Source organism: Thunnus thynnus, chromosome 9 (genome assembly GCF_963924715.1).
Source record: "Thunnus thynnus chromosome 9, fThuThy2.1, whole genome shotgun sequence".
Classification (NCBI taxonomy): domain Eukaryota; kingdom Metazoa; phylum Chordata; class Actinopteri; order Scombriformes; family Scombridae; genus Thunnus; species Thunnus thynnus.
In genome coordinates, this window is record NC_089525.1 from 17,535,104 (window position 1) to 17,560,810 (window position 25,707).

Here is a 25,707-nt window from a genome sequence, read left to right on the forward strand (position 1 = left end):
ATTCAAGGGCTAATTGTTTATTTTACTCGTGTACATTAGAGATCACCACTTCAATACTCTATGACACAAATAACCAGGTAGAGTGTAACTGAAGTTGACCTTTTACAGCATTTTGACTCGTCAAACACAGGTGTGATTAATAACATTACTGATTGCTGCATTTAAATGGAGCAGGGAAATGTAATCAGTTTCCAGCTGTGTCTTTCCTGCTATGACATATATATCTTGAAAAACAAGATTCATGATAGCAAGATTGATTCAGAGAGCAAAGGAGGTAAAGAGCAAGATGTTTAGGCTTGGCAGGGAAGAAGAGAATGATTTGTGATGGATTTACTTTTCTCTTGAAGTCCCTCGTATGAGAAGCACCTGATTCAGCTGCACATCGCTGGAAGACGCACATAGTGATGCTCAACAAACAAACAAGTCAAATCTAAAATGTGAAAAAGTCTACTTCACTACAAACTCAGACAGTTTGGGCAAACCTTTGTGATTTGTGAAGAAACATGCAGTTTATGTTCTTGGGAATGTAATTTCAATAAAATTCGACTTGGCTCCCGTCATTACCAGATCCTCCAGTTACCGGTAGTTAAATATGCAAAAACGGAGGCTTGAAATTGAATCTGCTTCAAATGGGAGTCACGACAGAAAACATTTGGGAACCATTGCATTAGTGTGTGCAAGTTATTTTGTCTACAGATGTAATGAGTGTGTAACAACACTAGGTGGTGCCTCAGACCACATGACTTTGCTGATATCACAGACTAATGATGACCCCTTGTAGACCAGTATAAACTGAAGCTATAAACTGCACACATTAACATAATAGCTTATAATGGTTTATATCGCTACACTGCAATAAAAACCACAGCTGTACGCTCATTGGATGCAATTTCGTTGAAATCTTTATTCAGAAAAAAACATATTAACATTATTTATAACTGTCCATTTGACAATTTTGTCATCAACATACATTAACACAAAAATATGTGAATCGACATTAGTTTGGTCAGGAGGTGGAGTAAAACTGACACGTTTTCAAAAAAAGGACAAATAAAAGAATAAACTGTTCTCTAAAAATAAAAGATTCTGCACATCAGCAAAGTAATCAGTGAGGAAGGCTGAAGAGATTCTGCTGTAGCTTTGGAGGCAACCATCGATACAGATGATCGAGTCCACAGTCCGTTTATGGATTAAAAAAAACTAAACCTCATACATGTCAAAAAACAGAGTTTATATATACAGACACCATTTAGGCCCTTTGATTTTTTTTGTTCTTTTTTCTTTTAGAGTACAACATTAATCAGAAACATTCCCCATTCTTCTTGGTTCTCAGTTTCACCGAGTAGAAACTGATTCTTGGACGGCTTCATTCAAAATGTACATGTAAGTGTATGAACCGAACACTGGTAAACATGCTTCAGTGCCCGAAGACACAAATAAAGGTAGGAGAGCTCGGTCATCTATGGTTACTCGTGCTGCACGGGGCCTCCCGGGGCCCCTGAAGCCTTTGTACAGCTGGGTCTAAATGGTTAAGAAGGCAGCCAAGTCAGTCAGTCAGTCAATTTATAAACACCTAGACTAAATGTGTTTGACATGCAGCATCTTTTTGCTTGATTGTTGAAATTGTTTTGTTTGTTTTTTAACAGTTTTTTTTTTTTTTTTGCTTGATTTGAGTCGTATTTAACGGCAAAGTAGCACATGACGTGGCCCCCGGAACAGAAGCAGAATCCACAATCAGAGAAGTTGGAGGTCCTGTTTCAACACTGAGACTGAAACACAAACTGTGTGGAGCAGATATGAGTGTGTCTCCTCATATTTGGCTATTAAATTCTGCTTCTATCTGAAAGGACTGTTGATGTTTTACCTCACTGAACAGTTGTTCATTGTCTCGTCCTGAATCAGAGAGAGAGAGAGAGCTCAGAGGTCGTCTGGGTGCGCTTGGGTTAAGGGGAGGGTCCCGAGTTCATCCTCGCACATCACACATATCAATAATTATCATTATCATCATAATTACCATCATTAAGATCATTTAACAAGAAGTTACAAAAACAAAAACTGGGGTAGTTGATCTGAAATCAAACAAACAGCCAGTTACATAAATGCCCCATTTTTTCATCACTGCTGCTGGTAGACACGAAGGGTTTTGTTACACAAAACAGTGGGCTAGGGATAAGAATAGGCTTCGCTCGAGCACACAAACGGCCAAATACAGAGAGGAGGAGGCGGAGGAGGAGGTGGAGAAAGAAAAAGAGCCTGAAGAACCAAAATAAAGACAAACATGTAAACGTCTCTCCAGTCTGAGGTGGGAGGGAGGGGGGGTGGGGTGGGGGGGGGGGTTCATCCCCCTCAGAAGCTGAGCAATCGACACACCATCAAGCACAATCCAGAGGTTAACAATCGAGAAATCCACAGTTCGGACAATTTTGCAATCCATATAATCCAGTGCGTAATCCAGCCTGTTCCCGTTCTAGCCCTCTCTAGGTCTTTTCAGTTTCTGGGAGGCTGGGGAGGAGGTGAGGGAGAGTATCAGTGAGTAGACCTAGATGTGTGTATGTTTTCAGATCGTGCGTGTTTGCCTTCCTGCCTCTTTAGGCATATTCCTGGTGCGTGAGAGAGAGTGTGTGTTTGTGAATGTGTACATTCTGGCATAGTTGTGTGTTCAGGTGTAAACTCGTAATGTATCCGCCGGCGACATCTGTTCATTAATGCATCTCAGAGTTGAGTTTGTCTTGGAAGATGTACAGGTTGTTGGTGGCAGCGATGGCGATGATGTTCTCGGTCGGGTGCCAGGCTGTGTGGAGGATCTTCTTGGTGAAGTCCAGACTGTCCACACTGATGTCGTCCTTCCGGCGCTTTCCTCCGGCGGCGCAGACCCTCCGCGGTTTAAGGACGGCTCGGGGTTTGCTGCTTTCTCTGGAGGCTTCAAGGGTCACGTCACGTTTGGTGTTCCGGTCAAACATGCGGAAGAAGTTGTTGTAGGCGCCGGTCATGATCACGCTGGACAGAGGAGGAGAGGAAGCATCTTATTATCTCAGTCTGGACACTTCTTTCATTTTACTGGTAGGACTGTCACTGGATACACTTATATCCCAACCTAACCTCACATATCCGTTACTACAGGCCCAAATTTAAAGTGTCAGTTCATCCAAATTACAAAAAGACATTTTTCTACATACATTCACTCAACTACTGAGGAACCTGTACTAGTGTTTGTTTGATTCTTCTTTATGTTTCCACTTCACTAAACTTTAGACAAAGGGAAATATTGTACATTCCACTACATATCAAATAGTAATAATCCAATACATTAGTGTATTTGTACTTTTACTTAGGTACCTTTCCAACCACAGAATTTTCTACTTACCCAGTGGCGTCTCTAGCCATGTATAGTTTCAGTTTTATATACAGAGGTTTTGAGATATTCGTCTCTGCTGCCACTCTAATACACAGTGGAGGTAAATAAAATACAATTTTATGGTGCTCACAGTGCTAAAATTACTTTTGCAAAACTCAAGCATCTTGTCCTCCAAAAGAACACAATGTTGGTTACTCTACTCTGGATAATCCATGAAACATCCTGTCAGCTACTTTCTACTGAACAAATTATTCCTGTGAAAATATGAGGTCTGTGGGGATTATCTGGAGCAAAAAGGACGCTATTTCTGGGAATATGTTGCCGTTGAATCTTTCAAATGTAATATCACAACGCTTTAAAGAGCACTGCAGGCAGAAACACCCAAAATATCTCAAAACTTGGGCACATAAAACTCAAACTGTCAGTATGGCAAGAAACCCCCAGGTGGAAGTAGAAAATACATTTTTAAATTTAGGTGAACTGACTGAACTTTTTCATAATTACAATAATATACTAAAATAATTATAAAAATACCTGTCCGAGCCGTTCCAGGCACACTCAAACTTGTCAAAGATGCAGTCGTTTTCGTAAAGGGAGCACAACTTGCTGCGGAGGTAATCATGAACCTGGAGGATTACACACACACACACACACACAGCTATGATTAAAAATGAATGTAACACACAGCTGCTTCACTCTCAGGTATAGTCTCCATGTAAACTATAAATAGAGGACTGAGCAGAAGAGGAACACAAATACACACACACACACACACACAAAGCTTGGCACAGACAAAACACATTAAATGCAGGCAAGTTGTAACACAAACCTCCCCGAAGGCCACACTAATAAGACACAACACCAGCCCCTCAGCAACCTGAGGACCAGGAGTACATTTTAATCTAAACTCCTTTTCCATATCAATAAAATCCATTAACATCTGGCTCTCTATTATCAAACCTACCGAGGGCATGATAATAGAGACACACGTGAACATACACACACACACACACACACACACATACACACATATTTACTGACTAATAACTGTTTTCCCTTGTGCTTTCATTCGACCTGCCTGTGTCAGCACTGTGTCCACTACGGTGATGCAATGGGCTGAAATCTACACCTTCTCCAGCCACCGTGCTCCGCATTAAGCTCCCTGTTTTCACTTTCTGCATAAAGTCAGCAGTCAACAGTCGCCTCCTCAATCAATAAACGGTCAAGCTGAGGTCGGCTCATGGTTGTACATCAAACCTGGTGACATTTTTGTTTTCCCCTTTGGGTCTATCTGCACGGGGTGAAATGACAGTGTCAGCTGGGGTTGGATATATACTCTTTTTATTTTTATTTTCTTCCGGTCTGCAGGTTTGATTTAGAGTACAGTGCCATATTCCTCATGGATTTATGCATATTTTTCATGGTCCAAGAGGAATAAAGGTGTAAATTCACCAAAACAAGGAGGTGTTTGACCCTGAAAACCCCTTTTCTCCCCTCTGTTTCTCCCACCTTCCTCCATTCACCCACATCCCCTCTTTCTCATCCTCATCCGTAAACCTTTTTTTTTTCCCCAACTCCTCATTCTTCTCTCCTCCTCTCATCACACCATCCTCACTCTCCCAGCCAAACCCTCACCCTTCTCCTCCCTCTGCTCTCTCTCCTCTCCTCTCCTCCCTCCCTCCTTCCTTCTCCGTGCTGCATTGCAGATCTATGTGTCGGGCGCTGTGTAAGGTATCCCTCCTTCCTGCTTCACTTTATGAGTGGAGGCTCGCAGCCTATAAATAGCTCCAGTGCGTCTTTTAGCCTCCCACTCCTGGCGGCCTCATAGGCCCTTACACGTCAAGCAGACACACACACGTTCACCCACACGCCCGTGGCACGAATACTAAACACACACTGAAAAAAAAGGAGTTGATAAATACTTCTACAGCGCATAAATACATAAACAGAAGATGTTGGGGCCTATTGTAAACACTTAGAAGTGACATTACACATTTATTTGGGGACACATTGAGTGAGGATGTGTTAAAGCACACAGAAATAGAAAAAAGCTTCTTTTTTTATCTGCTTAGTGCAAAGAATGTCTTCTCTCAAACACACTGTATGTTTACATTTTTTCACAGCATGTTAGGCCCACTTACAGTAATCTCTCATCCCACATACACAGCATAAAGATAAAGTACTGTTTATCTCACACATTGGTTAATCTGCCAAACATGCAGATTCACATCTACAGATTAAAGTCCAAAGTTAAAAAGCCACAGCGAGGATTTCTGGTGATTCTGCACTGATGAGAAGAAGTGCATTTTCTGGCGAGTAATCAATCCAATTATCCTTAAAAGGGTTTTGGAAAAATCCAATCGCCAGTAAGTACGGTGATTCTGAGAGGAAACCTTCTTCCCATGATATATTTCTGTTGAGAATTATCCATATTTTCCAGGATGATAATATCCTCTTTCAGTAAAGAGAGAGTTAAATGTCCACCAGTGTGGAAGACAACAGAGATTTCAACCAGAAACACTTCCGTTAACAAAGTGAACATTTAATACAAACAGTTCGATAGTTTGATTCGGTAAAAGAGGCTTTGCTCTTTGAGGGAGCTCTCAAAGGATTCAAACAGCAACGAGGACACTGCTGGAAGAACTAAACCCCCACACATTTTAAATAATGCACGTCCATTTCCGTCCCTTTCACTTTGTGTTCAACTTCTGTGGAAGTTGTTGACAGCTTCGAGTATCTGAGAACATAAGTTAATGATACATCTAATTTCACAGCATGTGGATGCTAAATGTAAGAAAGCCGGTCAGAGATCATTTCTTCTTCTAAAGAATTTTGGAGTATGTAGCCTCAGTCTGGGATGGTGATCTGACTGTCGCAAACACAAATAGGCTTGCTGAGGTTGTTAAAGCAGGCAGGAAAATTGTGAGTTGCCAACAAGAGTAATTAGATGCTCTGTATTACATTGCTGTATAGAGGAAAGCTCTGTCTGTTATTAACAACACTGAACATCACGAAATTACACAAAATTCGATACAACGCCTTCTAAATGATGTTATACGACACTCCTGGTAAAGAAAAGGGGCTCTGTTGTTGTACTGACTGCAATCAGTACAAAGAACAAATACACAACAAACAACTTAGACAACTTAGCAAATACTGGTGAGGCATGAATGAAGCAACCAATCAGCAGGTGCGACGGTGACCTTTCTGAACTAACATGATGACTAGTTATGAATTCCAGATGATACTGGGGTCATTTCCTGTAAAAAGCTGCTGTTTACTTAGCATCACCGTATTTGTCGTGACTTGAAATTATCCCTGTAGCCTGATGTGGATTAATGCTTCCTTGACTACTGATTGGTTCACCTGAGTAAAGCATCAGAGCAACTTTCAATAGAGACAATCCTGCGGGAGGAAAACATTCACTCTGGTGTTTCTTGCATTTAAACACTATCTCATGCTTTTCACACATGGGCCGTCACACACCTGGTATGTCTCCAGGGGCTTGCTCTCCATGTTGAGGTCCCAGACTTTGGCAGTCAGGTAGTCTCTGGTGAGCAGGTAGCGACCGCTGTGGCTGAACTTGACATCCGACACCGAAGAGATAATCTCGGAGAAGAAGGAGCGAGCGCTGGGGTCCTCGGGCTCCTCGAACACTGGAGAGGAAGAGAGAGGGAGGTGGGAGGGAGGGGGGGGGGTGAGTGGTGTTAAGTAGAGTGTGATAAAGGAGGGGACCGTGGAAGTCTGGAGGTTTCTCAGTGCAAGTGTTACACGCTACACAAAAGGTGATGAGTGTGTACTTGCAGACAGATGACTACAATACACAAATACCACTACTACTGTGTGTTCATAAACATACTGTTGCTGTCTGACTGTATTACTGTAACAGCGAGACATTTCTCTTTGAATATGACACAACTTATATCCCCCGCTGCTTTGTGGAGTGCTACAGCTCCACTGAATGAAGTTCAAGTGTTCGCTGCACTAGTGACTCCTACTTGATGAAGCTGCAGATCATGTGGGAATTTCAACTTGAAAGTAAAAGGGTGCAAACTAAGAGGAAAAAAAAAGGTTGGGACACTACGCATGGTCAGTATAAAAAGTGTCACATGAGTTGTTGTCCCTTAAGGAAAGCAGATTTATGGGGGAAACTGACTCTGACATTAAACTAATAGCCTTGAAGTTAAAAAGAAATATTACTACATGATGAAAAAATGCTGCAAAAGAAATATATTGTGGTCCTAAAGTGTGATAAAATCAGTTAGATCATGTATAGTAAATGAAAATACTTGATGTTTTGCAGGTAAGAAGAAAAAGTAGGACGTTTATCTAAAAACTTCTACCTGGGTTACACTTAGGAAATGGTTCAGCAGCAGTGTTAAGTTTATGTGATTTGTAGTTCATTGACAAAACCACCTGTATCAGACATTTAGAGACTTTATAAAGAGATGGTGTCTCCATCCCGGCTCCCGGCGGGGGGGTTTACTCACATTTGGAGTGTTTGTCGCACAGCGCTGATTCCCGCATGTCACAGAGGCGCAGGGTGCCTTTGCTGCTGCTGTAGACAAACAAGTTACAGTGGTGGGGGTGAAACTCAGCCGCTGTGATCACCTCTGTCAGATCCTCCATGTTGGCAGGCTTGATGTCCACAATGTCTGAGAGAAAGAGGCTTCACTCAGGAAAACATCAGAGAGAGTCAGCTTCCCGGCACCAGCACTTTGTCTCACTCTATGAACTGTTTTTACGCACAGAAATCTACTATACTGTATGTACACGTTCATTCATTCAGTCATTCATCCTTTTATCACTTCTATCCACTAACTGACTCGACTAAGTAGATTGCGTTTGAATTCATGTGTAAATCCACACAGGCCTGTAATCCACACACAAAACCAAAACATAAGCATATGTAAATGTATACATAAGCAACACAATGTAAATAATTTACAGCAGAAATAAAGCAAACCAATATAAATATATCTTGGGGGGGAGGGGTTGCTGGGAGAAAGGTTATTCCATATTCAGATAAATTGTAATATTATAAATCCTGTCTGGGTCGGGGATGTGACTGTACTGTGTCCTATTGAGCTGGATTAAAACTCAGAAAGGGGGCTGAAATATTTATGCAGCTTTTGAATTATTCATTACGCTACATTTTCACTCCTCAAGAATAATATTCCCCCTCCCCCAACACTGTGTGTCTTTGTGCATTTCTTTATACAACAAAGTGGGATTTAAAGTGCAGGAGTTCAGCGTGTGTGTATGTGTGTGTGTGTGTGGGATTTATTATTGTGCATGTACATGTTAATATATGCATTAATTATCTGTATCCTTGTGCTTTAATAAATCTAGTCTTGCTTTTATATGTGTTGGTGCATGTGTGTTCACGCCTACATGTTGGCACGAATGGTTGTTTTTTTGTCTTCATCTCTTCTCCTCACTCCGCATTCGTACTAGAACCCACTAAGGATACTGAAGCTGCGGTCGGTGATGTCCAGATGCCAGAGGTTGATCCTCAGGTCGTCAGCTGACATGTAGGTCTCGTAGTCAGAGTTGACGGAGATGGAGTTGACGTGGTAGGTGTGGGCGTTGGCAAACACTCGCCGCGGGCTCACCTCCACCATCAGGTCCATCGGCTTCAACACCGGCACCTTGGAAAGACGGTTAGAGCGGTTTAACATCCCATGTCACCGATTGGGAGAAGAAAAAATGCAAAAATACAGACAGTAAATTCCATTTAAATCATTTTATTGTATCATGAATTAATATTTAATAAACTACTTCATTTGGCATCAATAATCCATTTCATGCTGGGACCCAAATTCACTCGTTTGATAGCTTGATCAAGTGCCAATTCACTGAACTTAGCAGAGCTCATTTGGCATTTGCATCGACACACAATTTCTTTTGTTGATACGCGATTTACATTTTTATGGACTGCTTAGATATGTGTTCTTATTTGCATACAGCACAGCGGGAGCACCACCACCGTACACGCACATGTTCTCAGACCTCTAAAGAGACACTACTGATCGCCCAGAATTTACTACAAATAGAAACACTGATGCGTTGACTAGTTTAGATCCAGTCCAGATGTTCTGTTGCTGTTCTCTACAGCTGGAAGTAGTGGATTTCTCCACCCCCACACACCCACACACCCACACACCCACACATACACACATGTACCTTTGTGCCAGTGACCCATTTTTGCACATGCAAACACATCTGTACCCACTGACCCAGTTATGTAGCCCAACCTACTATTTATGAATGTTTTAGTGTCTGTATTCACATGTGTATAGATAGACAGACAGATAGATAGACAGATAGATAGATAGATAGATAGATAGATAGATAGATAGATAGATAGATAGATAGATAGATAATTACCTGTAGAGAGGTGACAGTGGAGATGTCCTTGATGCGACCCTCCTCATCTTTCAGGTTGTATCCCTCCGGCCGTTTATCTCTTTCACTCACCTTCCACAACTTAATGGTCTTATCTGGGAGACAAAACAGGAACATTAGCCAATCAGGTAAGAACGGAGATCATTTGGATGTGTAACTCATGAATAATAGGTGCACGGTGATATGCTGTCTGGAGATCTCAGGTTAGATGTGATTAAGTAGGCTAAATATATATTTTATCTCCAATTTTTAAAACGTACAATAGTTAAACCTAAAAGAAAATGTTGTCCCGTAGCTTTTTAAGGATTGTAGTATAAAGAGAAGTCAACAGAGGCACTTGAATCCAGCAGAAAATACTTAAAAAGACGAGATAATCCACTCAAAGCTGTCAGTTCTGACAGCTTGGACTCTGAAACTCTAAATGAGCTAACAGCGAGGCTTTGTCTCATCAACACTGACAGACACAGAAGTTCTCTGTATTATATTGAAAAAATGACAGCAAGCATCCCAGCAGCAGCATTAGCTAACTGCTGAGGCAGGCCTTACATTTTTCATACCCTTAATCATAAATAATATAGTACTTAAATAAATCAATAACTGTGTGCTCAGGGAAAATCTATAGGTCTCCCAATATAGCCATAAATTCAGAATGTATATTAATGATGGGACCTCTCTTCCAAGGCGAACAAACTCAGATCCTAACGCAGCACAGAAATGTGATGCAACACTCGCAGAAAAGCCCCCTGCACATTGCAAACTTAATAAATCTCTTTATCCGAGAGAAAATCTACTTTACTCTAGTGCCTCAAATTTAAATGTGAGCGTAATTCCCTTAATCGCTTTAATGCCCCGCCATGCCCTTCACTTTGTCACACACCTCTTAAGGGGAAAACACTGGTAACTCAGACACGAGAGCACAAACAAAGCCACATTTTTACAAACTGAAATGGATTATCTTTTATACGTCTCTACTGATAAATTGGAGCGTGAACACCTTGTGAAAGCAAAATTGTTCAAATACATCACGTGCAAAGTATCAACCGAGCGCGTCCCCGCCTTTGTGACATCCTGGATCCTTTGAAAAACTCACCATTGGTGGAGAGGAGGAAGTGTGCAGCGTTCTGCTGAGGCAGCCATCGGATCTTATTGATCTTCTCCTCAATCTCCAGACTCTTAAGGTAGTCGAACTCGGGCTCATGGCTCTGGAAAGTGCTGTAGACATTGTATTCACCCTGGGAGAATGGCTCAGACTTGCTCTGTTGGAAAGAAAAGGAGTGTGAGAACACGGTGAAGGGAAGAGAGCCAAAATTTCAGTGAGGACCTCCTCATATGTAACACCCAGAGGGCCTGAAGCAGTCACCTTCACCTGGATCATCTGAAGAAACGGCACAGCACAGACTCTGCACAGCTATAATGATACACTCTCTGACACAGCAGGGGCATCAACTATTTATCAATCAATCAAGACTGTAGCTGGAGGGGAACAGTGTTCCTTCATCACTGCACTCACAGCTGGGATGAAAAAACGGTCTATTTGTGTGTATGAGTGTAAAGTGTGCGTCTACCTCAGGTTCCCTCTGAAAGATGACCACTCGGCCCCCCTTGTCCCCTGTGGCCAGGAGCTCTCCTGTGTGGTTGAACTCAACAGTGGAGATGATATCAGCTGCGGAGAGAGAGAGAGAGAGAGACAGACAAAGATGGAGAAGGAGACAGAGAGGGAGATGTAGCATGAGAGCGGGGAAAGAGAGAGCAGCCATTAGCTAATTGACCACACATCATCATTCATCATCATAATCTGTTTATGTTCACCTGCGTCTAAATTATCCCACGGAGCCAACAGTCAACGCATTAACATGTAAGTGGATTAAAATATGCAAATGAATGTGTAGGTTTAAAATATATCTAATCAACAATTCAAATATTCTGCAATGGTGCGCAAGTTGAAAATAAATATATTAGCCTGTCAAAATACACAGAAAATCAAAGACGTACACACACACAGCTGTTTCACATTAGGCACAGGTGTTATCTGTTTTTCAGTATGACACATAGACAATGACGCACACTGTGACTGCACACAGTGTCACTTGAGTTCATCGCGTGTATGTATAGTAGTAATTATGTACTCTAAGATCTCTGTAGTCTTTTAAAGTGTACATACATCTCTTGAGTGTATTTGCATTTGTGATTAAATATGATTCAAATATTATTTTTCAGTACAATAATTTGCCGTGAGATTAATTACAGTCTGACTCACTGACACACTGTAAGCATGTTATTAACCACTTAGCATTTATCAACTCAATGGACCTTCCCTGCATCACACTGTACACAGAATCTGAAAAGCACTCGGTTGTGTTGTCTAACGAAGGACACGCCGGCATCACATCTGAGGCTTGAATCTGTTTGAACGTAATCTCCTCCTCTGTCCTTCTGTCTACTTATCCTCCTCTCACTTCTCCTTTGTGTTACAGATTGAGCTTTAAGTTATACACATTTATTTAGAGAGTGAGAGCTGCTCTGGAGGCAGAGAAAAAAATCTCAGTGGTTAAATCTCTTTCGAAGCAACAAGAGACGGAGGCTCAATGAAAAAGAGGTGGTGAGAGAAGATGGAACTGACCTGGCATGAAGCCATATAAAGCTATCGTTTGGTTATCTAACCCTCAAAATTAGACATACTGGCTAAGCTATGCTGCTGTCCATCCAAAATAAAGAATGCCATGGTGAATGCATGAATTTAAAAAGTCATCAGGGCTCCGAGCTGCCTCATTTTCATGTTTTTGAACAAAACAAGTAGACAAGTAGAGTCTTTTTGCCAGCAGAAGTGAGCTGAATGTTCAGCTCGGTTGTGAAATTTCAAATCTGTGCTCTGTGAAGTTTTCACACTTGTAAACACAAAGGCCATGTTAAGGAGAGACGCTGGTGATGCTGATTGCCATGGCGATTACTTCCATGCTGACTGGATAATCTTCAAAATGTTCATAATCACATAATCCTCACAACAACCTCACAGATTCTCAAGTTTTCTTTATCAAACTCCAGTTTTTACCATGACACCAACTGTACATCATGATACATCCATTCAGTTCATCAGTTCGATCAGTGAACAACCAAACAATCAAATACTATCTTTAAAAACATCACAGATTGGCTTTAAAATGAAGACTCGTTTCAGATATTAGATCCCACCAAACCTTCAACAAAGGAGTCCACTGAGCTCCGATTTTGATAGAAAAGAACACGGGCTTCAATAAGCATTAAATGTAATAAAAAAGAACATGGAAAGTGTATTTATTGAGAGTCGGAGCGATTCAAAGCTGTAGCCTTGCCTATTTTGTGGTGGCCTTGAGAGAGACAGATTTTATGATGAGGGGAGGCAGGGACTGCTCTGCCACAACACAACCTTATTCATCCTGTTCCTCACACACTCCATGTATTACTGGGTGCCTCTTTATCTCTTTCTTCCTGCTTTACACAAGTCATTGTGCTGTTTCTTCATTTCTCAGCCGCTGCAGTACATCCTTTATTTCTCAGTTTCAATTTCTTTCCTCTATTTCAGGCTTTCTCTGTCCTTCTCCCCCACCCGTTCGTTTCTCATCTTGTCATCTCTTGCTCCCCAATCTCTCTCTTTTGCCCCCTTTCACTCTCTCTTTTTCTTCATGGTTTGTCTATCCACTTTCAACCCTCCCTCCCTCCCTCCCTCTCCCTCTCTCTCTCTCTCTCTCATCCCTCCCCCACAGCACTCTGCTGCCTGGCTGTATGTTAGCATGTACGTTTGTGGTGGTGATGCTGGTGGTGGAGGAATGGGAAGGATGGAGAGGGAGGTGGAGGTAAGAGGCGCCGGGGCGGAGGCGGTGGAGGGGTCCTCCGGTGAGCAGGGGTTGCCATGGTAACAGGCTGAGCCAACCAGTAGCAGCGGTACTCGTAACGGTTAGCCGTATATGGCAGTGTGGTGGAAGGAGGAAGTGGGATTCATCAATCCAATCCTCGTAGGAAGAAGGAACGTGGTAAAATAATTATGCCGCTGCAGTTTTGTCCACTAACAAACAATACTGAATTAATACCAGGAGATAGATCAGACACTGTGATGCAAACTGAGAATATGAAGATAATTAAAGCATACACACACACGATGGTACTCATACAAACACAGACCCCTACGTATGCAGGCAAATTCACAAACACACGTATGTACATGAGGGTGTTTTGAATCCTCACAGTCACATAATGATGCATAGCAAATGTGTGTGCTTGATTCTACAGTATATGTGTATGTGTGTGTATGTGTGAGTGAGTGTGTGCACACTTACAGAGACAACTGTGTCTTCATTCCAGTCACACGGAGAAAGAGCTAAGCTAAGCAAAACCACGGGAGCGGCACACAATATAACTGAATAAAATATGGAGCACACACTCTCCTCTCTCATCGTCTATCTGTTTCTCAACAATCCTCTTCATCTGTCTGAGCTTCTCTCTGCCTCACATACACGTCTCATCTGTCTCTTTCACTCTCTTTATTAGAAAAGCACTACAGAGAAATAAACCAGTAAGAATACAAACAACCACTGCAGAAACAGGCAGCATCATGAGCGTTATGGCTCTCCTCCAAGATGCACCACTGGCCATGGTGTTCATTTAAAACATTGAGTGTGTATGTGACTGTCTGTTTGACTTACAGCTTGACAAACCTATGTCTTATAGTGTAGAAGTGTGTGTGTGTGTGTGCTATAGCAAGCTAGCTGTGTCTGTCTCCCACAGACAGTCCATTAGCATCAGCGGGCCTGTCTGACTCATCGCCACACTGCAGGAGCTGGGGGAACACACTGTGACTGCGAGTGCATGCGCCCACACATACAGTACATATCAACACAAAACAACACTCAAACATGAATGAACCCAATGACACAGAGAAGCACAAAAAAAAAAACATGCACAAATGATAAACAGCCAACACACAAAAACTTGAATGCACTGTGAGGTGTTTGACAAGGACAAGAGGTCCTCACAGATCAAAGAAATGTTGTACAGAGTCTGCATTAGCTTTGAAACAATTTGTCGATCCACAGAAAATGAATCGACAACAATTTCGGTGATTCATTAATTGTTTAAGTCGTCTATAAAGCAGAAATACCAAACATTTACTAATTCAAACTTCTCAAATGCTGCTTTTCTATGTTTTACATCACTGTAAGTTGTACATCTTTGAAAATGTTGGTTGTCGGTTGAACAAAACTATTTGAAAAATGCCAAAAGGGGCATTTTTCACCTTTTTCTGACAAGTTAAATATAAAATAATTAACAGATAATTAACATGCAACCCTAGTCTGTATTGTACATATTCAGAGTAGTGCTCATCTGTGGCTTGGAACTTGGACAAGGCAGGCACTCTGGAGATGAGAGGAGAGGAACAAATGGAGGAAAGCAATGGTTTGTGGGAGAGATGGGGGGTGGTAGTGTAGTTAGAGGGAGGGGGAATTCCTTTTTTTTTTTTTTGGTAGCGCTACTATAGGGACAGAGAGGGGAGCAGACGTCCTACAGTCACAATTATAGATATCTTAAGTCTGGGTAAACATGGACCATTAAAGCCCAGCCAAAAACACACACTCCTTAAAAGCAAGGACAAGCCACCACTCAGCAGGAGACGTGTGTGCATGTGTGTTGGCGAGTGTGTGTGTGTGCTGCAGCTCAAGCACCCCGCATTTCCTGTGTACGTGCGCACAAGTGTGTGTACTCAATTACCCCGTAGAGAAATATACGGGTTGGAGGGAGAGAAGGAGACAAGAGGGGAGAGACTGCCTGAGGGAGACGTTAAATTGATCCCTGTCCTGCAGTTTTGGAGTTATCTGGAAGAAAAAAAACAAAAAAAACTGGTGCATGTGATTGTGTTAGAAGTGCACATGTGTGGAGAGGAGTGATTTAAGCCCGGCACAGCAGGGAATATGCCATTTCTCCAAACACACACCGGCACAATGGAGCAGAGCTGGTGTGAGCCTAATGGTTATAGACACAAACAATTAGAATCACAAACCAAAGCCAGCTTCAGCATTTCTGAAATACACCTGTAATCCTGCTTTGCCTACCTGCAAAAACATCTTCTGCCTGCATGAATTGTCAAAGCTGCAAAGTGTGATTTTTTTTCTCTGTTTTGATAAAAAACAGATTTGTGAGACTGTAACATAAAAAAAAGATTAGGAGCTTAGCTGGTTTACACCCAATCTAACCCCGGTAATATTGAAAACTCAGATTATGCCTCATAAATAGTGAAATGTAATCTTATATTCAGAAAACTCTCACTCTTTTTTTCATGCTGCCCCTCTGATAGTATCTTTCTTTGTGCGTGTGAGTGAATGCCTGTATTTCCATATATTTGGAGTACATGAATGTGTGTGCAGAGGTTTAGAGAGTGCGTCTGTGTATGCGTGTGTGTGTCTTACTCAACATTAGATAGAAGTAGAAGTAAGACAGATCTGCTTTGAAGGAGACGAGGGGCATCGTCTGGTCAAACTATTTAAGGAAATCAATCACACACGCTCACACACAATCTACATCGCAGCGCGGCAGACAGTCTGGGACAAAAATAAAGAGGAATGTACAGAAATAGAGACACATGAAAAGGATGAGGCTGACAGACGGAGACAAAGTGATGTTCGAGATATTTATAACTCTCAGACTCACGTGAGAATTCACCTCGATTCTTACACACTTAATGGCGCACACTCCATGTGAAAACGCACACACACACACACACACACATAGTCTCACATCCACCGCCCACACACATGCGCACGCACACACACACAGACTCTCATGTCTCAGACTGGGGTCATGTGGCGCAATTGTGCGGCATAGATACTATGACCTTCGGGATAGAAGAGGATAGAGCACACACCTTCAGTGTAAGAGGCAAACGGCTCGGGCTCCAGAGAAAGGGTAGTGATGTCGGAGCACAGGACCTGGATGGGGCTCAACATCCTGGGGGAGGACTCCAGGGTGGAGAGGGGTGGACAGGATGGGCGGAGCTCTTCAGGCTATAGCCAGGAGCAGCCCTGCAAGAGGAGCAAGGATGGAGGGGAGGGGAGGGGAGGCAAGGGGGGGTGGGGGGGGCAACAGGGAGGAGCAGAGGGTTAGGATCAGGAAGGAAGGAAGGAGGATCGGGCAGGGTGGGGTTGGGGTTGGTTAGGGAAGGGACCACATTTGGCCATGAGTACTCACCAAAGACAACCAACTGGTGGTGTATTCATAATCATACTGTATCTATGTACAATGATGGGTCTTTATGTTGGGTTTGGCAGGAAGGGTAGAAACACATGCAAGGTGGAAACAGATAAACAGCTAAAAGTCTTGTCAGGTCTCTTATCAGCAGGGAGGAGAAGAAAGCAAGACGTGCAGATAGCTCTCTCACATTGACAATGACAGATAATTAGAGGTTGGTGAAGCTCATTTACAAGTGCATTTTTGCCTGTGACTAACAATAATTGTTTCTATTATTGCTTTATCAGTAGGTTTTTTGATACATCATTAATCAACAATAAAATGTCAAATATAATGAAGTCGGCTTACAAATGAGTCCAAAGCACTTCCTTTTAATTGTTAATCTACCGTTCAAAAACCCAATATTCAATTTAAAACTGTATAAAATGAAGGAAAGCAAGTATATATTCAAGTCTGAGATGTTGTGATCAGGATGTATTAGGTATTTTAACTTTAAGAGTTACGTATACGATTATCATATCGATTTGTTGATTTTATTTTGTATGTTTGTATTTATATCACTTATTTTGCTTTCATTAAATCTGTAGTGGTTCTTCTTCCTGGGTTGTTGTAGTATTGTATCCATGTGCATGTTAGTGTCAAGAGCTTGTAATTTCCATTATGTGAGTTTTAAGATCCTGTTGAAACTGAGAGATTCTGTTTCTCTTTCCAAAGCAAACTGGATTCTGTCAAAAACACACAAATCTAAAAATTAAGCTGTTTTCTTAGATGATTACAGTGTAACATGAGTAATATGTTGGGGTTTTCACTCCACAACATTGATATGTAGACACTTTTGTACATTATATGCAGCAGTAGTGGGATTTATGTGCTTTTGTTATTTGTTAAATGTAATAAATCATGAATAATTTACTAACAGAAGTCTAAAAAAAATGCCAAAGCATTGATTTTAGATGCAAATGCATAATTGTTATTATTTCATGAGTATTTAAAGCAAAGCCTCATCCATTCTTGAACCCAATGCCACTCCAATAAGAGGTGGGATTGTAGCAAAAGGAGATATTGAGGAGGGCAAAGGAGATGACAAGAAGGGAGTACGAGATGGAGGGAAGACGGGAGGGGAGGAACATTAAGGTAGAGGGAGGTTAAGCGTCCCTACCCTGTAGGAGTCAAAGGGCAGGGGAATCCCCACAGGAAGATCTACAGACACCCTGTTATGTATGCGCACGCACACACACACACATATACACACACACAAACACTTGCAGACACACACTCATACATATACACAGACCTGAACGAACAAAAAAAAAACACACAGTATGTGCTCAAAGACACAGACATGAATATGAATGCAACACAGGCAAAAAAAAAAAGGGAAGGTGGAGACACACTGGAGCTAAAAAATACACCCAAGCATAAAATCACATGCACCACTTCTCTCTCTCTCTCTGTATCTACCACCCTCTGTCTTCCTCTTTAACACACACATACAGAGGCACATTGTGTTTGAGCAGCCTTTAGAGCACTGTTGGATAATTGTTTGGCAGACGTGCCACTTCAGCACCGGGCAATGCTGCGAGTTGCATTAGAGGACCGATGGGGAAAAAAGAGAGAGGGAGGGAGGGAGAAGAGAGTGGGGGATGGAAATGGGGTGGAGGACGGGGGATGGGGTGAACATGGAGGTAAGGTGGAGGGGGTTGGAGTGGTTGAAGAAGAAGAGGCAGGTAATGAATCATATTGTTTATTTGTGACAGAAAATGACTGATTTTTAAAGCACAATTTGTACTTATTCTTCTGCAACTATCAGGCTTTCATCCATGTGTTGCACAATCCTTTCACACCAGTAGTGTTCAGTGTGGGTGTGTATGTGTGTGTGTGTGTGTGTGTGTTTGTGTGTGTTGTTCACCTTGGTGTGGGCTCATAAGCAATTCACCCTGAATAATGTCTGTGTCCGCCTGAGATGTGTGGAATAATTAATACTGCTATTATTGGTGGGTGGAGACGACCTGTCAATCATATCGGCCAAGCATGAAAAGCAGCGTGTTTATCATCACGGACTGTTGCCATGGCAATAATGGATGGTTGCTGATGGATGTTAAGACTTATTTTCTGCCACTCACTCATCAAAATCCTTTTCTGAAATGGACAAGACACATATTGCTCATGGACGTACGTTTAAGAGAGATATAAGACAGACACGCTTACTTGCACAAACACACACAACAAAGACAAACAAAGACACACGTAGATATTCTTCAATCTTCTCAGCAGTACAATGTGTTGAATGCACACACAAGCATCAACAGGCAGCACTACAGGTCTCCTCTGACTAAAGTACATGGTTCTGTGCAAGGGAAATTATATTACAGTGCAGACACAAGAAACATAATTCCCTTTCTGCAGTGATACCAGGATCACAAATGAGCTCGCGACACGTTCGTGACCCTCAAATCATAATCCGTTGTTCTGGTCTAAGACGTGGGGTGAACAATGAGCTGTGTGTAAGAAACAGATTGGGGACATACAGACAGGCAGGAGGGCAAACATGGAAGCTAATGTGCAGGTGAGATTAGTGGTGTAATTGAGATTAGCAGAAGGTGGGGGGAGCAGAGATTGTCAAGGGTTATAATCCATCTGGTTTATGAAACAAACCAAAGGAATTTAATGGTTTGCATGGTTTTTGTGCTGCTCGACTTTCTAATATTCCCCCCAGCCTCAAATCTGATATGGCATATATTCAGTTATTACACTCTAGTACGATGTGAGAGATGACATGCAGTCCCATGAGCATATAACAATGTGTTAGAGATTTCCTGCAGGAAAAAAAAAAAAAAATCACTCCCTCTCTGTCACTGACATACAGACTACAGACACAAACAGACACACATACACACACAGATCAATTCTTCCCTGCAGGGAAACAAATAGCTCTGTTACACAAGGTAAGAAAAGTGGTTACAAAAGCAGAAACAAACAAAAAGAGAGAAACGAAAGGTGCGGGACAAAAAAGAAGAAATGAGAGCGGATTGAGACGAGGGAAGGAGGAGAGGAAAACTTGCCTAAGACTGTTTAAATATGCAGAGAGGAGAGAGTGTTTTACTCCCTGGTTCACTGCTCTGTCTGCAGCTCTACACTGATCAACACAGCTTATAGAAGATTAGGAGGCCGTGCTGAGCTTGATTTGTCGGACAGACGAGCATACACACACACACATGGACACACACATACACACTCTCTCTCCAAAAGTCTGCTTACCTTCAGTCACATAGTTGTGGTCGGGGAGGAAGCCGCGGTGGTTGAGCGTCGGGGTGGCGTCAGTGTCTTCGCCCATCAGCGGGGCTGGGGGGAGCGCCCGTCTTGGGGGGGCAGCGTGGTGGTGGCAGATCGGTGGTGGAGGGGGTGGTGGGGATGCCGGCCAGCACAGCGCCCATACTGCTGCCCGCTGACGCCTCCTCAGCACAGGGGCGCAGAGCCGGGCATCCTATCCTTGATGAGGATGAGGGGCAGTTAGGGAGGGAGTGGGCCGGTCCCGAAGGAGGGATGGATGGGTGATGGGAGTCCACACAACTGCTTCTGAGCCAGATGTAAACCTGCACAGAGGAGGGCTATTTGAATACAGTTTCAAGGATTTAAAAACTACTACTGGTGTAGGCTTGATTTGTGCCTCACCAGCAACCGGCGCTCATCACTCGTGAGGCGAGAAAAATCAAGCGCGCCTCATGTCCGCCCCGCAGCTGATGTGCCCAGGTGTGGCCAAACACATAACAATCACAACCGTGTCTTTTCAGAAATGGGTGAAGTCCCTACTTCTATGTGGAGGCTCCAAGAGAAGAAGAGGAGAGGAGATGAAGAGGAGGGTGGGGGGAGGGGAAAGAGGGACGAGCGGAGCCCCTAGTCGGTGTATCTGCAGTGCTGATGCTTCTGCAGTGAACTCACGCATGGACACACATATACAGTGGGACAAACACACATACACACATACACACACACACACACACACACACACACACACACTCACCTACACACTCGGCAGCTTGTGGGTCAGGTACTCCTCGGTGGATCCTCCATGAATAACGTCTTTCCCCCCTCCTCAGCGAGTAACCGTCTCTCTCTCGTTTCTCGGCTGTTGTAGTATGAGGAGGAAAATCCTACTGGCCGTGCGTTCTGCTGCAGTGTGCGCTCTGGCGTATATATGAAAGGCAGAGTGAGAGGTAGAGAGAGGGGGAGGGAGAGTGAGAGAGAGAGAGAGAGAGAGAGAGAGAGAGAGAGAGAGAGAGAGAGAGAGAGAGAGAGAGAGAGGATCGGTCCTGCTGCGCTGGTACGTGTGTGTGATGCATCGGAGCAGGACCCGCCCACTCCTCGGCGCAGCCAATCGTGACAGAGCCGAGATCTGCCTGACCACTGACTGCAGGTGATTAAATATGAGGAAGAAACAGAGATGAGGATGGAAGAGTGGGCGGCAGAGCGGAAGTGGCTGAGTGTCTTATAAGGTGGTGATTAAAGAGAGGGAAAGCAGAGAGAGAGAGAGAGCAAAGGGGGAAGCGGGGTTTCACTTGACTGAGAGCAGAATATGAGCCACGATACAGTGACTACTAGAGGATTCACCTGGAGACATAAATCCATTAACACAGAGACGACTAACACACCACTGACACACACACACAGATTTTAATACACACATGGATCCCCTCTATACAACTTAGCATAAAGGTAGGGATGAGCAATAATTCAACATTATTATTTATTGACTTTCAGCAGAACCTTATCTTGATATGATCTTATGCTATCATTCTGAAAATGTATGACTCTGAACAAGCTATAATTAAAAAGTTTTAGTTTTACTGTACACTGTACTGAGGGCCAATACCACAAAATTTGATTTTAGTTTGATTCCAGGTGATACTAAGGCCAGAATTACGAATATTGATACTTTTTACTCTTAAAAAGAGAAACAACTAATGATTATTTTCATTAACGACTAATCTGCCGATTATTTTCTTGAATAATCAATATGTCTATGAAATATGAGAAGACTGTGAAAAATATGCATCATAATTTCCCAGAACCAAAGGAGGGATTATGATTAGGTTTGGTTTGACAACACTCCAATATATTTTAAAACAAAAGCAATTAACATTTAGAGCATTTTGAGACCATTGATCCCCCTATCTTGATGTCCAACCTACTTAGTTTAGACTTTTATCCAAACAAGATAGATTCTGCTACCTAACCTAAAGAAGTCTGTTATCAGTCAATCAGTACCTTATTCTATTTAACTCATCAACTAATACCTGCTGCACTTTCTCTCTTTGGGACTCCAGATGATGCTGAGTCGTGCGACTGCCTTGTGGCTCGTCACAGGTGAGAACTTCAGAGAGGAATCCACCAACCTCAACCTGCTGGTCCCTGACAGATAAGATGCTGCCCTGCTAAGAGATGCATCATTCATGCCAAGTGCCTTCAACAAGTAATACCAGACCACACATATTAACAGAGTTAAATTCTCTTCTTATTAGATCAGTAGAATTAGTGATGCCTTCAAATTTCTTATTTTGTCCAACAAACAGTATGAAACTTATAGATATTCAGTTTACAATGATATAAAACAGAAAAAAGCAGAAAATAGTCACATCTAAGGGTACCTCTGGTACCAGAACATGTTTGGCAAATTTGCATGAAAAGTGACTCAATTAAGCAATTACCTGATTGCTGATAACTTCTGACAATTAATTCATCAACTAATCAGCTACTTGTTTCAGCGCTACAGTAAAAAGTTACTAATGTACTATCGCATATTTCCATTTTTATTACCACCAAATGATTTGCCAAACATCGAGTGTTTTCTTTTACTATTCTCTGTTAATAATCTACATGTTAAAACACATGACAGTATATGTGTAATGTGTTAATTTTCTGAACTAACAAACAAAATAATCAGTACAGGCATGCACACAACATTCGGTCCTCCCACTCCGAACATCAATTTTATTGTCTTATGTGTGATTTTGCAATAATTTGCTATATCATCATATAAATCGACAACTAAAAATGTCCTTATTCCTATCATGATAATGACTTCAACCATACCGCAGGAATGACCACTGAATGAATGTGAAACACACCAACACACACACACAGAGGCTTCAGTCTACGTGGCAGCAGAGAGTGAGGGGCTGCCAGTGACAGTTGGTACCATCACTGGTGTTGGCTGTTTGCCATCAGGCTTTAAAACCCCCCACAGCAGGGAACAAGACGAGCTGTTTATCTGACTTACTCCAAGACTGCCAACATCACCCTCCCCCACCTACCATTTACCAGTGATGGGCAACGCTCCACACACCGCTGCCGTATCTGCCCTTCTAACTGCCCCCCGCCAGCCTAACATCCACCACAAAGCTTCCCTAAGCCCACCCACTGTTTCCCATATATAGCTACTGTTCTACCTGCGCTCCTCCACCTATTCACCCTGACCATATGCCACCAAAATCCCCCTCTGGTTAAATCCATAAACCCATAAGGTTTGGTGTTCAGGCCCCTCGTCAGTGTAAGATCTGAATCTTAATGCCATCCCCCAAACAGAGAGAGTGAGAGGTGAGAAAAATACAAATGTTTTATAGTTTTCAATATTCTTTGAAGCACTTTTATGTCTATCAGTATATCTATGTTGATTGGCAAAAACTATAAATAAACATTTCTATATTTAATACGATATATATACTGTATATTTTTTAATATTGCACTATCTTGGTTCAAAAATGTGTTAATTTATTGAAAAAAGACAAAAAATTGACTGATTTCACTTTGACAACCTAAATAAACAGTTAGATAAATACAGCATCATTACAACAGTATCTAGCATTAACGAAGTAGGAACAATTTCACAATTTACAGTCCCTAAAGTGCCTTTAAAAACAGGCAGATGTATACTTATATTGCATAATATATATATATATATATATATATATATATATATATATATATATATATATATATATATTGTGCACAGTGTAAAGAAATCTATTTTGTTCAAATGTAATACATCTTTTTTAAAAACCGATTCATGAATTGTTGTGGCACTTCTCTCCTCATGTTCTCTACTGGTTTTTCCTTTGACAGTTAATTAGGGCTGCGACTACCAATTATTTGCATTATCCATTATGTTCTTAATTGATCGATTAGTTGTTTGGCCTATAAAATATCAGAAAATGGTGAAAAATGTCGATCACTGATCTCAAAGCCCAAGATGACGTCCTCAAATGTCTACTTTTGTCCCAAGCAACTCAGATATTCAGTTTATTGTCAAAGATGAAAGACACTAGGAAATATTCACACTTGAGAAGCTGGAATCAGAGAATTTGGTCCAGTTTTCTTAAAAAATGACTCCAAACGATTAATCGATTATCAAAATAGTTGGCAATTAATTTAATAGTTGAATGAATGAATGAATGAACTTTATTTATCCAAGGAGGGTTGAATTAAGGGAAACTGGACTTCCTGGTTGTAGATACTTGAAGACATTTCACCTCCCATCCCTCAGTTCTAACTGGCTTAATGCTCCTGGCTGTTGTAACAACAGTCGTTGGAGTCGCCGCAGTCACCTGAGGCCAAATGTGAATGTTTGTTAAGTCTACTGGGATGAGAGAAGAAACATCTTCAAGTATCTACAACCAAGAAGTCCAGTTACCCTCGATTCAAGCCTCCTTAGAGAACCAATGACCTGAATGACTGAGAATCCTCACAGAGAACTTTATTTATAGCACCTTTGATGCACAGGATGAAGCTCAAAGTGTTTTACAACTCAGCAGCACGTTTAAGAAAAAAACACAAGTTTAAAACCCATATACACAGAGGCAGGGAGAAAATAAGAGTAATGAGTGTTACTATTGATAAAATAGCATTTACACAATTTCTTTGGACAACTAATTAATTAATCGACTAATTGTTGCAGCTCTATAGTTGATTGGAAACACCTGCTGTGACGTCACTGAATACAATTTGGTCAGAAGCAGCATGTTGGAAAAAATCCAACCTATGTAGTACAGTACAACTATAATTCAACTACAACAAAGCTGTATTGACTATATTTAACCATTTTAATCCATTTTAGGGACCGTAACTCTAAAACAAGCGGACAAACTCACAGCCCTGTAGCCTAAAGTATGTTAGCATGTATGCTAACATTGCTAATGCTAACGTGTTAGCAAACGGCTGCGCACTTACATTCAACAGAAACTTCGTGTTTCTGGACACCTGGTTAATCAAAGTCCAATATTCACTGACCTTGTTCGCTCCACTAACACAGGAGAAGAAAAATATCCAGTATTCAGTTTTTCACATGTCTGATTTTTTCTCACCAGCTAGCTAGTCACTAACTTGAGGCTGAGCTGGAAAACAGCTGCTGTTATTGGAGAAAAACATTGATGTGTTCAGACTCTGAACCAAAGAGTAAACCTGTGGACTGAAAAAAATACAAAACAATAATATTCAGCTAAAAAAGCTGAGCAGAGGCAATAATTCTCTCTTTCATCGCAACCCATGTTTTATATAATACTTTGATTAAAATGGTGATTATGCAGCTTTAAAAAAAAAAAAAAAAAGTGTGTTTTAAGATCTGGAACTTGTTTTGCCAATTATTTATGTTGGTTATGATAACATTTAAATTGAACTGCATATAATTTACACCTACATCCATAACAACTCTCATAAGCTTACATTTGCACATCTGTGAT

General features: G+C 41.8%; 1 protein-coding gene across 7 annotated transcripts; it reads right to left on the bottom strand.

Annotated features, from left to right (window-relative positions):
- Positions 1-879: 879 nt before the first annotated feature.
- LOC137189444 (serine/threonine-protein phosphatase 2A 55 kDa regulatory subunit B gamma isoform) lies at positions 880-25,483 on the bottom strand. 7 transcript variants are annotated; one of them, XM_067599315.1, is made up of 14 exons: positions 25,259-25,480; positions 22,270-22,404; positions 20,997-21,159; positions 20,234-20,568; positions 18,470-18,551; positions 16,653-16,809; positions 11,329-11,426; positions 10,854-11,019; positions 9,746-9,858; positions 8,829-9,006; positions 7,846-8,010; positions 6,842-7,011; positions 3,890-3,981; positions 880-2,997 (listed from the first exon to the last, which is right to left on the bottom strand). In XM_067599315.1, the coding sequence occupies exons 6-14, from the start codon at positions 16,732-16,734 to the stop codon at positions 2,703-2,705; spliced, it is 1,359 nt and encodes a 452-aa protein (XP_067455416.1). In that variant the 5' UTR covers positions 16,735-16,809; positions 18,470-18,551; positions 20,234-20,568; positions 20,997-21,159; positions 22,270-22,404; positions 25,259-25,480; the 3' UTR covers positions 880-2,702. The 7 variants fall into 7 exon arrangements, with proteins under 7 accessions (XP_067455416.1, XP_067455413.1, XP_067455414.1 ...); XM_067599312.1 differs by lacking the exon at positions 18,470-18,551 and having other exon boundaries at positions 25,259-25,479; XM_067599313.1 differs by lacking the exon at positions 18,470-18,551 and having other exon boundaries at positions 22,270-22,407; positions 25,259-25,479.
- Between the last annotated feature and the right edge of the window lie 224 nt (positions 25,484-25,707).

Coding starts and splice junctions, on each gene's coding strand:
- LOC137189444 (XM_067599315.1), bottom strand. CDS start 16,734: ATGTTGAGCCCCATCCAGGTCCTGTGCTCCGACATCACTACCCTTTCT. Junction 7,012..7,845: donor GTGCGACAAACACTCCAAAT/GTGAGTAAACCC, acceptor CTTCCTCTCCAG/TGTTCGAGGAGCCCGAGGAC. Junction 3,982..6,841: donor AGCCCCTGGAGACATACCAG/GTGTGTGACGGC, acceptor GTAATCCTCCAG/GTTCATGATTACCTCCGCAG.